The sequence below is a fragment of the Colletotrichum fructicola genome, assembly GCF_000319635.2.
Source record: "Colletotrichum fructicola Nara gc5 chromosome Unknown KSG_Nara_v1_contig07, whole genome shotgun sequence".
NCBI lineage: Eukaryota > Fungi > Ascomycota > Sordariomycetes > Glomerellales > Glomerellaceae > Colletotrichum > Colletotrichum fructicola.
In genome coordinates this window covers 1,154,231-1,167,047 of record NW_027094057.1, presented here as the reverse complement: position 1 = coordinate 1,167,047, position 12,817 = coordinate 1,154,231, and the positions used below count along the sequence as shown (strand labels likewise).

The window sequence follows — 12,817 nt, the reverse complement described above, 5'->3', positions numbered from 1 at the left end:
AGCGGTGGCGACGTAGATCCTGTCCTGTCACGACTCAACAGTTGCACTTTATTGGGATGCAAGGCGCTTGTGATGGAACACACTGAACATCACCACATGAGTCTTGCATTTGAACATCGCAAGGAGGTATACAGAAAGTTGCCGGAGATGCGTAGCTTTCGGTGTTTGTATCCTAATCGCGACTACGACTGGTGGTGGACGGAGTATAATGGAGCATGACAAGAAGGGACAGTCTAGCTGAGAGCCCGAGACTTTTCGGGGCCGAGTGTATCTAAGGTGCAGAAAGATGATTTGGCGAGTCAAACGCATGTCACAGCATTGAACCGAAGAGAAATAACATTCTGCATCACCACACTTGGCAACATCTCTTGAGAGTAGCAGCCGAGCACCAACCATGACAACTAGTTGCTGCCTCTTCACAGCAACTCTTCCCATGTTCCGCAGAGCTGGCCTTCCTATCCTGGAGTTGTCCCCGCCCTCAGCATCCACCGGGATCCACGATATGGATCACATCGGCCCTATGGCGCAACGGTAGCGCGTTCGACTCCAGATTCTGTCCTGCGACCGTTTCTGAGTTGAAATCGAAAGGTTATCCGTTCAAATCGGGTTGGGGTCATCCCTTTTTGTCCCTGGACGCATCGTATTTCTTTATTTCGCTCCTGTGATGCGTGGTTGTGGTGTTGAGCGATGTTCGTATGGGCTGGTGGCATACCTGCGCCCCACGTGATTGAAGGGCTGCGAAATAGTTTAGTGAGAAAAACTCAATTGACATATGCTTGTTCGGCAGTTATCTTTGACTTCCTGTGCCATATGGTGTGTCCCGGTGTGTGTGGGTTTGTCGGATGTAGCCGTGTTGCGAGCCAGGGTTCGCGTGTCAGATCGAGCTCACCGAACACGCACAGCGAGATGTCCCGCGGCGCCAATTCCCTCATGGAGGATAATCAGGATAGGCAGTTGCCTATTTCGGAGCCTTAAAACATCATCTCATGAGATCCCTTGTTAGATTTTGTGCATATTGTCAGAGTCATGGAGGCACCCGGAAGCCTGGGATGCCCACGCAAAAGAAGCAAGGGATGCCAAGGGCATTGACGGAGTAACCCCGAACACTCGGGAGCATGTGGTCCGAGCTTTCGGGTATCACCCGATGCCTCCGCATTCACAGGCTTTGGGGATGCTTCCGGACAACTCCGGCATCGCCGCTGTGAGACTGCTGCACGACATTCAGTAGCCGTACTGGCCAGTTCATAAGGTCAAACACAAACTTCTGACCTTATAGCATCTCATACACGTGCTTCATTTGCGTATATTGTCATTTCTACCCAACCCGATCCTGCAATGTCTTCTCGAGCACTTGAAGCCCTCCGCAAGTTCACGGCATGTGACGTAAGTATCAACGCCGCCGGGCTCAACCCGACCAGCGGTCATCTCTGTAGCCCAGGCAGCCTCACTCGCAACATGATTTGTTTCTGACAAAGGTAAAGATCGGAGATGCCCTTGTGAAGCTCAAGTACCCCCAGGGTGGCTTCCTCGATGGAATCCGGATGTTTTCCCCCGGCTCCGGCACGCGCATTTTCGGCCCCGCAGTAACGGTGCAGATGGTCGAGACCAGCGACACCTCGGCCCCGAAGCTGGACAAGCACTTCGTCGACCACAATGCAGAAGGTGGCGTCATGTACATCCAGCAACCCAAGGGCCTCCCGTCCGCGTGCTGGGGCGGTTTGATGTCCACTCGGGCCAAGTTTCTGGGTGCACAAGGCGTGGTCATTGACGGGCGAATGAGGGATGTCGGAGAGCACAATGAGATGGGATTCCCGGTAAGTTTAAGCGAACGCGAAGAGCTTGTTTCTCGTCCGGCTTAATCCAACGATTCCCGTAGTGTAAACTCTACTAACGACATCGGCAGGTGTTTGCCCAGGGTACATCAATTCTGGGCTCGAACACATTCACGCGGGCGTCGAGGGTCAACGTCCCTCTTCAATTCAAGGGTGATCTCTGGATCAATCCTGGCGACATCTTGATTGGGGATGCGGATGGTGTCGTGGTGACGCCGCCTTCATTGGTCGAAAAGGTTGTCGCTCTGTGCCAGGAGCGGGCCGAGGTCGACGAGAAGATGTTTGTTGAGTTGCGAAAGGGTGCTTCGATGGGTGACCTGATCAAGAACGTGCGTAAGGACAAATAATTAGCCGGTCGTAAACAGCCGGAGTATAGTAGGTATGAATTAAGATACGCGATGTTTCATGAGTGAAACCTAAGATGGTAGAATTCTTTTACTCTCGGTAAAATTGCTGTGTTAGTGACTCGAGTTTAGTCCCGGTAAAGTTGTCGAGTCTGGCGTGGAGTAGTTGTAAGGGGTATTTTCCAGGGGTTCTCACATGTCGCATGTGCCCGTTACGATTTCTGTAGCCTGTAGATAGGGAACTGTGGGGGTAATGCGAGGTGCGAAATACTACAGCACAGAAGTAATCATAATTAATCTCAGTTCTATGCTCTACGGATGCGCTCTATCACCCAAATAATTCACTCGGGTTCCGCATCATCAACAAGTCCCATTCCTCATCCGACAGCCATGACTTGAGACTCCTCAGCCAAGCTGCATCGTCGACTTCCAGGTACGGCGTCTCTTTCATAGCCGCCTCGTGTGTTCTCACCTTCATCCGCGGCGTGTGGGGCCAATCACTGCCCCAAAGAACGCGGTGCTTGTTAGCGTCCACAAATGCGCGTACCAAGAACTTGACGTCGCAGTAGTCCGGCTTCTCCTCGCTGATGCGGTACGGCGCGCTCAGCTTCACCCAGAGGTGGCCGTCTCTGACCAGCCTCATGATGGCGTCGAACCCTGGTTGTGTCGTTGGCCGGTCGCGATACTCCTCTGAAAGCAGACTTGGTGCCTTGAGGAGCGCGAAGTGATCTGTTACCAGCTTGACGCCATGCTTTGCAAGATTCTCCCTGACAAATGGCTCCAACTCCTCCCAGAAGTCGGTCCGGGTTGTAGTTATTGTAAGGCTCCAGGGCAACGCAAGCGCAGTGATTCTCCGGAGGTGAGCTCGAAGAGCTACTTTTTGTAGTTCGACATCTTCCATGGCTTTATAACGATACAGATTGACACGGAGCCCCCGGACACCGGCTGCGTGCATTGCTCTCAATTCATCGTCGGTCGTCGTTTCTGGGTCTATGACACCGATCGCACGCGTCTTTTGCGTTCCCAGCCGAGGCACGAAAGCCTTTAAGGAGGTGCAATCATCACCATAGGACAGGCCATGAGTAAGGACAGATCTGGTGATCCCCAGGTTTTTCTTGAACTTGTCAAAGGCAGAGATGGTCGCAGGAGGCGGTGTCAAGTGCCTGTTTGGACTGTAAGGGAAAGACTCGGCTATGTGGAAGGGTATTTGTTAGTCTCAACTTCTCGTGCGTGCACCTTATTGCGGGCTGTTCATCGTGATCTCCAAGTGAATTAGACTTACGTTCGAAGATATGATGGTGAGTGTCCCATCCACCGTGAGGAAACAGATTCCCATCTGTTCCTGCGGTCACTGTAGCTGAAGGGGCCATTGTGGATGTTGTCTGCGCTCTTTGGTGTACTCCGTTCCAAACTCGGCTCAGAACGACGACACCGATAGCCCCCGATCAACCGATGATTCGCTTGTTATACACATTGTTGCTTCGGTTTCCGATTCGGCATCAGAACAACGACCCGAACAACCGGCAGTATCCCGCGGGCAAACATTTTGGCAACTCGCAAATACTTCCCTTCAGCTCAGGCGACGGAATCGTCACGCCAGTTTGTTAGTGGAGATGGTGATGATGATGATCCTACGAGGAGTAGTCCGTCGTGTTAGACGGATGGCTCCGATATGTCTCGGGCTACTCCCTGACAGGCGGGTTACTCCAGTGAGGCGGATAGCTCCCAGCTTTGGCACACCTGCGCCACACCAACCTCCGTGGAACGCGTGGATTCCGTGCGATGCGCGGATTCCTCCATCCCATGTTCCCGCCCTAGCGCCGCCACGAGAATACCTCGAACCATGGCATCTTAGTCTTTTTTTGACTACGCAGATATCGTCTAGTCGTGTACGTAGTGGATGTAAGTCGCTCCCGTCATGTTCCCGGCAGATTACGAACACACCGAGTGTCACAAATTTCGAAGGGAGACGGACGGAGCTCCGCGTCCCACGGATTCAAGATGAGTGCCGAAGCTCACGGGTGGCTCCTGTCTGAGGATACCGGGGCTCGGCCATGGGTTTTCGGGGCAGTCCAATAATGTGCACTGCTCAATGGACTATGTAAGACTGCCCAGAGGCGCACGCCTGCAGGTATCGGTTCACTGGCTGTATGATAGACCTCTTGGCTTGACTGAATAGGTATTGGAAGATATCAACCATGAGTCGCAGTAGCACGTCCCCGACCCCCTTGCAATCAGTGGTTGCTGGTGCAGCTGCTGGGGGAGTAGAGTCTCTAGTCACGGTATGTAAACTCGGTCTCGCTATTCAAGTGATTGCAAACATATTACAAAGTCTCTACTATGCTAACCTGAGTCAAGTATCCTACAGAGTACATCAAAACGCGAAAACAACTGCTGAGTTCGTCCGAATCTCCACTACGAATTCTTGTCTCAGCCGTACGGACCTCTGGACCTGGCGTGCTGTACACGGGGGCCAGTGCGTTCTGCGTCTCAAATGCATCCAAGTCAGGCGTACGATTTTTTACATTCGATGCCATCAGGAAAAAGCTCCCGCAAGATGCCCAAACGGGGAAACCAACCAAGGTTGCCAATATGCTTGCCGGTGTCGCGGCTGGCGTGGCCGAGAGCGTGACAGTGGTGACCCCTGGCGAGAACATCAAAACCAAGATTGTAGAAGACAGAGCTGGCGCTAGGCGATTCAAATCGACAAGCCATGCGATCAGAAGTATCGTAGCCATGGAGGGCCTCGGAGGGCTTATCCGCGGCATTCTGCCGGTGACTCTGAAGCAGGGCTCGAACGCCCTTGTTCGGTTCACCAGCTACAATGCTCTCCTCGATGTGATCAGCCCACCAATGGAGCTCCGCGGCAAGGGATCTCTAGCTCCAGTATTTGCAGGCGCTACAGCGGGTATCATTACGGTCTACGCTACGATGCCTTTTGACGTCGTCAAGACCAAAATGCAAGCTCTTGAAGGCGCCAATGTCCACCGTGGAACGTGGCAATGCGCATCCGCTATTGTTCAAGATTCTGGGTTATCAGGGCTGTGGAAAGGCACGACACCTCGGCTGGCGCGACTAAGTGTAAGTTCATTTTTTGATAAAATTGATGCCGCTTTGGTCCCGTCTTTGCGACCGGCAGGAGAGCACCAAGGCGTCGCTGACAGCCACTTACCACGTGCACTTACTGACGTGCAGTAGATATCTGGTGCATTGAGCTTCACCATCTACGAAAACATTGTCAGTTTGATGCAACAGAGCAGCAAGGACGAGGGAAGAAGGTTAGAAGCCAAGTTGTGAAGAGCGATAGCTTGCCTACGTCGAAAACCTACTCGTACGCCATCAGGGAACTATCAATGCTCAAACACCAGCCCTAGAAGCAGGGATACGGAGCTCCGCACTCAATCCAAGATGCATCTGATCTCGTTAGTCTCAACGGGAACGTGGGTACATATCGGGTCAAATTGCCTGCCAAACTACAATAAGAATACGATACCGAGGCCGAAGGGAACTGTCAGTAATATGTAATGGATAGTCTGCAGCCGTAAGCTTCATCGTGAGTGGCTTCAGGAGAATAGACTCAGGAAAGTCCCCGGTGTCAAACTATGGAGACCGGATTTGACGCTACCATTGGTGTTTATACGGCAGATCTCCACAAACTGCCGAGGTGGAAAGACTCGTTTGGGGCACCTAGCGTTGCTTTCTCGCGTACTGAGACCGAAATATATTGCGGACAGTGGGCACTGGCCTAACAAAAGGTTTTGGGATCCGTACTGGAAAAAGACCAGACGGTCTCTACTCGCGTATGCTTTAGTGTGTGCATGGCTACAACCCGTGAGGTGCCTAAGAGCAGCGGATTGCCTGCCACGACATCCGTCGTCGCTAGATCTGTACCGATGCTGCTGGCAACCCTGGTACATGCCTCTAGGTAGACAGAATGAGGAGAAGAAGAGCCTTTGCCATCGCTCCAGTTCACCCGAAACCCCTGTCCACTTTAGCCAGGCCCCTAATTATTTCCGTCTTTGCGGAAACAAATTCCCATTTTGCCTGCCCACATTGCTTACTTTTTCACTTTCACCTTACCTTGACCAGTGCGTCCGTCTCGCCCTGCCGCTCACCCGTCGTAGCTGTACCCCCCTCACCAGAATCAAGCCACATTCCGTCTAGAACAAGATGTGACAAGCCCCGTTTCCTACCTTGTTCCAGTCCGCCTTTCTGGGTCTCTACCGAACAAGGACTACAGCGGTTGACTTTCGGGGGTGCCACCGGCGCCGGTTCATTTTCTCGTTGCTCACCTTGATCTGCTGGCCATGCCCCCAACAACTCTGTATCAATCATACAAACAACAGAGGACAAAAATTAATCGCAACGCTCACCAAACCTCACGGGAGATGTCATCGCGGATGAATCCGCCAAAGAAAGTGCGTCTGGCGTGTCGACGCTGTCGCACGAGACGGATCAAGGTGAGACCTTTTTTCTCCTCTCTCACATCGGCTCAGCTCCCGTCCCCCTGACGTGCCGTTTAGTCTGCTGGGACCGCGTTACTCCGGCCCAATGACTTTTACGTGTCTGGATACTCACTACTTACCAGTGCGACGGAGAAGTCCCTGCCTGCACAAACTGCGCAAAAGCCGGCGAAACTTGCCTCGATGTCGACAGTCAGAACTCGGGTTTGCTGGTCCCTCGCAAGTAAGTCGATACCCGCGTGTTCGCAAAGCTATACGAGCACCATCCCACCGGCTCGGTTTCACGAGCTAGACCCCTGGTTGTTGGCTGCAAGTCAAAAAAGATTATGTTCCGCGCTGACGGCCCGATCCGGACGATAGCTTCGCAAGTGCTGCCCGGGCAAGGATTCAATGGCTCGAAGACATCATCAAATCGCGACTCCCCGATGTTGACCTCTCTACCGGCCCGCAGATCGATGCGTTCCCGGACCCGAAGGGCTCGGCGGCCGTCGGCGGTGGTGGGGACCTTGAAGACGACAACATCTCAACGCCGTCGCCTAGGTCCGGCCGGGCGGGCAGTCAGCCAACGGGCCGGACCGCAAGTCTGGGGTCCCAACGGCAGTCTCTCAAGCGTCCCGCGGAGGCCGCGGGCTCCTACGATCACGACGAGCAGTTCCCGGACCGCGCGCACTCAGTTGCCATGAACCTGGGAATGTTGTCCCTCAACTCCGACTCAAGCCAAAAACACTATCTGGGCTCAAGCTCCGGTGTCTTGTTCACGAACCTCATTGGGGCGTCTCCTTCGAGCGCTGGCTCAACTCCGGCGGCGTTATTGGAAGATGTGCAAGCTCAAGGGCCTTCATCGGAATGGTACGACACGTCAGTACCGACTGATATCTCGAAACAGTATAATCGCTCTTTACATATTTTCTTACGCCAGGTTCGTCTCATAACTTTTGCTGGACTTTACACAGCGGGATTTGGGTACTGATTTGAAACAAACAGGAATTACCAAGGAAAGAAGATGCGATCAAGCTTGTACACACCTATGTCCGTTGGATGCATCCCGATTATCCAGTCCTAGAACCGACTTCTCTTTTGAGCGCGCTCGATGCCCTGTACTCGACGTTTAGCTGTTCACTAGACGATGACCCCTTCCCACATGGCTGGCCTTCTACGATGCAAGCGTTCCGGTGGAATGGCAGACAGAGACTACCCGGCGACCAAGGCGTTCATTCCGTTCCTATGCCAGTTGTGGCTTTTATACTCTTCATGGTCTTCAACATTGCGGCCATTGTCAAGGTTAGGGGACGAGTATACGAATTCCCACCAGAAAGATTCTACCGCGCAGCTCTCCATTTCTCCAAGGATTGCTTTTCCCAAATCTCTCTATCTTCAATCCAGGCGTTGGTTGTTCTCATCGTACACAGCATGCTCACACCAGCGGAGGTAAATCTATGGACTCTAATCCATATTGCTCTTGCTCATTGTGTAGAGCTGGGCATACATAGAGAGCCGTTAAACACAATCGAGCCTGCAGACTTTGAGAATCAACAGATAAGACGTCTGACATTCTTTACGATTTATTCTCTCGATAGGTAAGTTCCCTGGGAGAATCTTTGCAGCCCTGCCATCCGTTACTAACCACCTTCAGATCTGTATCTTCCATACAAGGGCGACCACTCGGCTTTCGCGACGAAACATTCGATATTAAGTTGCCCGAGTCTCCTCCCGCGCACCCTGGTTCGGCGAGCGGCACGATCCCATTGTCTTTCTCTGCAGCCGTTTTGCGGTTTGCAAGATATCAATTTGAGCTAGACCGCATGGTCTCCGACGTCAAACTGCAATTATACCATCTTCCATGCGATTCTGCATGGTTTCCTCTGCCGCAAAATCCGCCAGCTCAACAAGCAAGAATAAAAGAAGAGCTCGTGGACTGGTGGGATCGGGTTTCTAGCGAGACGTTCGACTTTCCGGGAATCGACAACAGACAACGGCGGATGTGGCAAATCAAATTGAAGGTCAAGTACCACACAACTATGGTTATGCTATTCCAACCGTCGCAAGCGATCCGCAATCCCTCTCCAGAGTCACTGCAGGTCTGCTTCAACAACGCCGCATCAATACTGCACGATTATCAGGCTCTGCACGACATGCAAGGTTTACATCATGGATGGCGCACAGTACAGAACATTTTTGCAGCTGGAGCTACCCTCATATACTCGTTCTGGACGTGTTCTACGGTTCGTCAAAACGCTTCAACGGCGGACTTATCGAAGAGCCTTCGCACATGCTCGAGCCTGCTTACTGTCGGCGGCGAGTGGTGGCCATCTGTAAAAAAGGGACAACGAAGTTTCGGCGCAATTGTTGACCTCACTATCCGAAAGCTCTACACCGGAAATATGCCCTCAAAGAACCCTCGGTTGTACATGCCACTTGGCGCAGACCGGCTCGAGGATGGCCAAAACGCCCTGGACCACGCTGACGGAGGGCATTCCGTCTATGACGCAACGGCCCAGCAGGCAGATCTCGCCCACATCCCGCTCAACGGAACCGACGCTGCTTGGCACCAGATGCCGGGCTCGTCCGCTGTGGCCATGGCGCACTCTCAAGACGCAGTGCACTGGCAAGGCGTCTACCCCGAGCCACCCTTCCATGGAGGATCCAACGATTACGTTCCGGAAATCGAGACTTTCCTGGCCGACTTCGACAAGTCGGAATTCAGCTGGAGCTTTCCATTAGCCGGCATCGGCGACCCGTATGAGATGGGCAACTTTCCCAACCCAAGCTACTGATTATGCCGTTCTCCGTCAGCATTTTGCCGAAGTGTTCCAGCCATTCAGGAGAATCCTATTTTAGTGGAATCAGCAGTCTCAGTTGCTGTGGCTCTAGAGCGTGGAAGCGGACTACTCCGGCTAGACTATTGTTTTTGGTGGTGGACGGAGTAGCCCGCTAGCAGATCCCTGCACAAGATCTGGACTACTCCGTCTCTTGCCCAAAATGGCCTTGAGGACGGAGCTGTCCAGCATCTGGCAACCGAGGAATCGTAGCTCTTCGAGAATTGGCGTCGCGAAACATGAAGATTTGAACATCTTTGCGCACCAGATCACAAGTGAAAAAGATGGCTGTATTCCCCCGCTCTTGGCGGGTTGATTTGTTGGGGCAGATGTTGCAATCATGTCGTTCACGCTGTTGAGGGAGGCCCGTTTGAAAGCATGCTCGTCACTCCGACAGGGGTCTCGCGCTGCGCTGACAAGACATTTCGCAACTCCATCAGGGCAAGTAGCTTTGAGTCCTCTAGAGCCGGTAAGTTGTTTTTGACTGCTTCAAACGATTGGAAGATTTTCTGACTTGTTTCCAGTACAACACTCTAGACTACGCCCTTCGGCTACAAGCCCTCCGCGACGTCCAAAAATCCAACAAACGACCCCTGACACTGTCTGAAAAGGTTCTTTACAGCCACTTGATACCCGGCGAAGAAGGATGGGTCCTCGACGAGATAAAGAGAGGCAAGACGATACTGCGTCTGCGACCGGATCGAGTTGCCTGTCATGACGCGACGGCGACCATGGCGTTGCTCCAATTCATAAGCGCTGGTCTGCCGCGAGTCAGAGTCCCAACTTCGGTTCATAGCGACCACTTGATCGTGGCCGAGAAGGGAGACAAGGAGGATTTGTCAAGAGCTGCCAGCGATCACCGGGAGGTGTATGCCTTTCTGAGTTCCGCGACGAAGAAATATGGGATAGGATATTGGAAACCGGGCGCCGGTATCATTCACACAACCATCTTTGAGAACTACGCTTTCCCTGGTGGTCTGATGATTGGTACGGATTCTCACACACCGAACGCGGGTGGCATGGGTATGCTGGGAATTGGCGTTGGCGGCGCCGATGCGGTCGATGCAATGTCCGGCATGCCTTGGGAACTCGCGTGTCCGAAGGTGGTCGGCGTGCGTCTGACGGGCAAGCTCCAGGGATGGAGCTCCTCGAAAGACATCATCTGCAAGCTTGCGGGTATCCTCACCGTTGCTGGGGGTAAAGGGAAGATCATCGAGTTCTTTGGCCCCGGCACCGAAACGCTTGGAGCCACTGCGATGGCTACAGTCTGCAACATGTCTGCAGAAATCGGATCGACGTCCTGCATATTCCCATACTCGGAAGCCATGTCACGATATCTTTCGGCGACAAAACGGAAGGGCATCGCCAAGTACGCCGACTCCTTCAAGCAAGAGCTTCTTATTGCCGACGAAGGCAGCGACCGATACTACGACGACATCATCGAAATCGACCTATCGACCCTCGAACCCCACATCAACGGCCCCTTCACTCCCGACCTCGCCCACCCCCTCTCCCAGTTCAAAGACCATGTTAGCGAAAGCTCTTGGCCTACGAATCTGAGCTGCAGCCTCGTCGGCAGCTGTACCAACAGCTCGTACGAGGATCTCGAAAAGGTCCGCGACCTTGTGATACAGGCGAAGAAGGCTGGGCTGGATCGTCCAAAGACACCATTCTTGGTCAGCCCAGGGAGCGAACAGATCCGAGCGACAGCTGAAGAGGAGGGAATTCTTGAGACGCTACGACAAGCTGGTGCTACTGTCTTGAGCAACTCTTGCGGGCCTTGTGTCGGTCAATGGGACAGGAAAGATGTTGATGTCAAGGGGGCTGAAAAGAACTCCGTCATCTCCAGCTTCAACAGAAATTTCACCGGCCGTCACGATAGCAACCCTGCAACCCACTCCTTTGTCACATCTCCAGAACTGGCAACAGCTTTCGCTTTCGCAGGCAACTTGACCTTCAACCCCATCACAGATGCCATTCCCGTGCCCGGCGCGACAACTCCTTTCCGATTCACACCTCCGAAGGCGGAAGAGCTTCCCATCGCCTTTTCCCCTGGCGCTGATCGATTTCAACCGCCAGTGATGGCCGACACTTCGGAGTTGACTGTCAACATCGATCCTAAGAGCGACCGACTACAACTCCTAACGCCGTTTGAGCCATGGCAGCCAGGAAACGCAAGTAATCTGACTGTCCTCATGAAGGTCCGTGGCAAGTGTACAACAGACCACATCTCCCCCGCAGGTCCTTGGTACAACTACCGCGGCCACCTCGAGAACATCAGCAACAATCTCCTCCTCGGCGCCACCAACGACTTCCTGCCAGATGCAAGTACCCTCCAGATGATTGGCAAGGCCAAGGACCCCGTCGATGGCGACAAGATCAAGCCCGTACCCCAAGCAGCGCGGAGCCTGAAGAAGGCGGGTATCAGGTGGTGCATCATTGGCGACAGCAACTACGGCGAAGGCAGCTCTCGCGAGCACGCTGCGCTGGAACCCCGATATCTGGGTGGCGCTGCTATCATCACCCGGGGTTTTGCCAGAATTCACGAGACGAATCTGAAGAAGCAAGGAATGCTCCCTCTGACATTCGCTGACCCTGCCGACTATGACAAGATCAGGGATGGAGACAAGATCACACTATTAGATGTCGAGGAGGGAGAGTTGCAACCCGGGAAACAGGTCACGATGGAGGTTGTCACGAAGGAAGGGTCGAGGTGGAAGGCAAAGCTGAATCACTCTTATGAGCTGAATCAGATCGAGTGGCTGCGGGCTGGCAGTGCACTGAACTACATCAAGCGAGTTGCCCTTGGAAAGAGCGCATGATACTGTAGTGGTAGAGCTTTTGTAAACATCATCTCGAGGCGGCGTTTAGGGAATGATACATGAACTGCATATTTTGGTAGAGAATCAACATAAGCGCTTTTTCATCAGACACAATCTGAATCCTCGATCAATGTGTGTTCCTTTCCCCACGCTGCGTTCTGGTCATGTTGTCCTTTGTGTTCTATGTTCTACTATGCAGCACATCAAACCTCTGGTCTTCACCCTTAACCGACCCTTTCTGAAGTCTCTTCATTGGACATCTCAAGTCAACAAAATCTGCCAGAGTGGAAATCTCTCGTCAATGGGCTGGCGATATCTGCAAATCAGGACCTCTGCAATCGTAATCATTCCACGCCCAGTCAGTCCCCGCAATCTTCCGTCTCATGCCCCACAATCCCGGAGCGAGCAGACCACATGACGAGGCTGGGAATTTGTGCTCATTACTGTTGGGTGTCTGGAAGCAGCCGGATCACCGGTAAACACAATAGGGTAAGTCAACGTAACCACGTGCGCGTGGCCCCCGATATCATGAGTGCCTCA

General features: G+C 53.1%; 5 protein-coding genes across 5 annotated transcripts; 4 read left to right on the top strand and 1 right to left on the bottom strand.

Annotated features, from left to right (window-relative positions):
- Positions 1-1,335: 1,335 nt before the first annotated feature.
- CGGC5_v012016 (4-hydroxy-4-methyl-2-oxoglutarate aldolase) lies at positions 1,336-2,179 on the top strand (the record flags this gene model as incomplete). Its single annotated transcript, XM_032030819.1, has 3 exons — positions 1,336-1,383; positions 1,482-1,814; positions 1,904-2,179. 3 exons carry the CDS (start codon positions 1,336-1,338, stop codon positions 2,177-2,179), a joined length of 657 nt encoding a protein of 218 aa, XP_031889661.1.
- Positions 2,180-2,504: 325 nt separating this feature from the next.
- SLMH-0 (4-sulfomuconolactone hydrolase) lies at positions 2,505-3,546 on the bottom strand (the record flags this gene model as incomplete). Its single annotated transcript, XM_032030818.1, has 2 exons — positions 2,505-3,367; positions 3,459-3,546. 2 exons carry the CDS (start codon positions 3,544-3,546, stop codon positions 2,505-2,507), a joined length of 951 nt encoding a protein of 316 aa, XP_031889662.1.
- A 1,222-nt stretch (positions 3,547-4,768) lies between these two features.
- Positions 4,769-5,473, top strand: CGGC5_v012014 (putative mitochondrial carrier; the record flags this gene model as incomplete). Its single annotated transcript, XM_032030816.1, has 2 exons — positions 4,769-5,257; positions 5,375-5,473. The coding sequence occupies 2 exons, from the start codon at positions 4,769-4,771 to the stop codon at positions 5,471-5,473; spliced, it is 588 nt and encodes a 195-aa protein (XP_031889932.1).
- Positions 5,474-6,576: 1,103 nt separating this feature from the next.
- CGGC5_v012013 (putative transcriptional regulatory protein) lies at positions 6,577-9,413 on the top strand (the record flags this gene model as incomplete). The annotated part of the gene is made up of 7 exons (XM_066152632.1): positions 6,577-6,594; positions 6,765-6,862; positions 7,000-7,558; positions 7,624-7,920; positions 8,049-8,067; positions 8,114-8,216; positions 8,273-9,413. The coding sequence occupies 7 exons, from the start codon at positions 6,577-6,579 to the stop codon at positions 9,411-9,413; spliced, it is 2,235 nt and encodes a 744-aa protein (XP_066007983.1).
- A 382-nt stretch (positions 9,414-9,795) lies between these two features.
- Positions 9,796-12,277, top strand: CGGC5_v012012 (Aconitate hydratase; the record flags this gene model as incomplete). Its single annotated transcript, XM_032030814.1, has 2 exons — positions 9,796-9,924; positions 9,980-12,277. The coding sequence occupies 2 exons, from the start codon at positions 9,796-9,798 to the stop codon at positions 12,275-12,277; spliced, it is 2,427 nt and encodes an 808-aa protein (XP_031889924.1).
- Between the last annotated feature and the right edge of the window lie 540 nt (positions 12,278-12,817).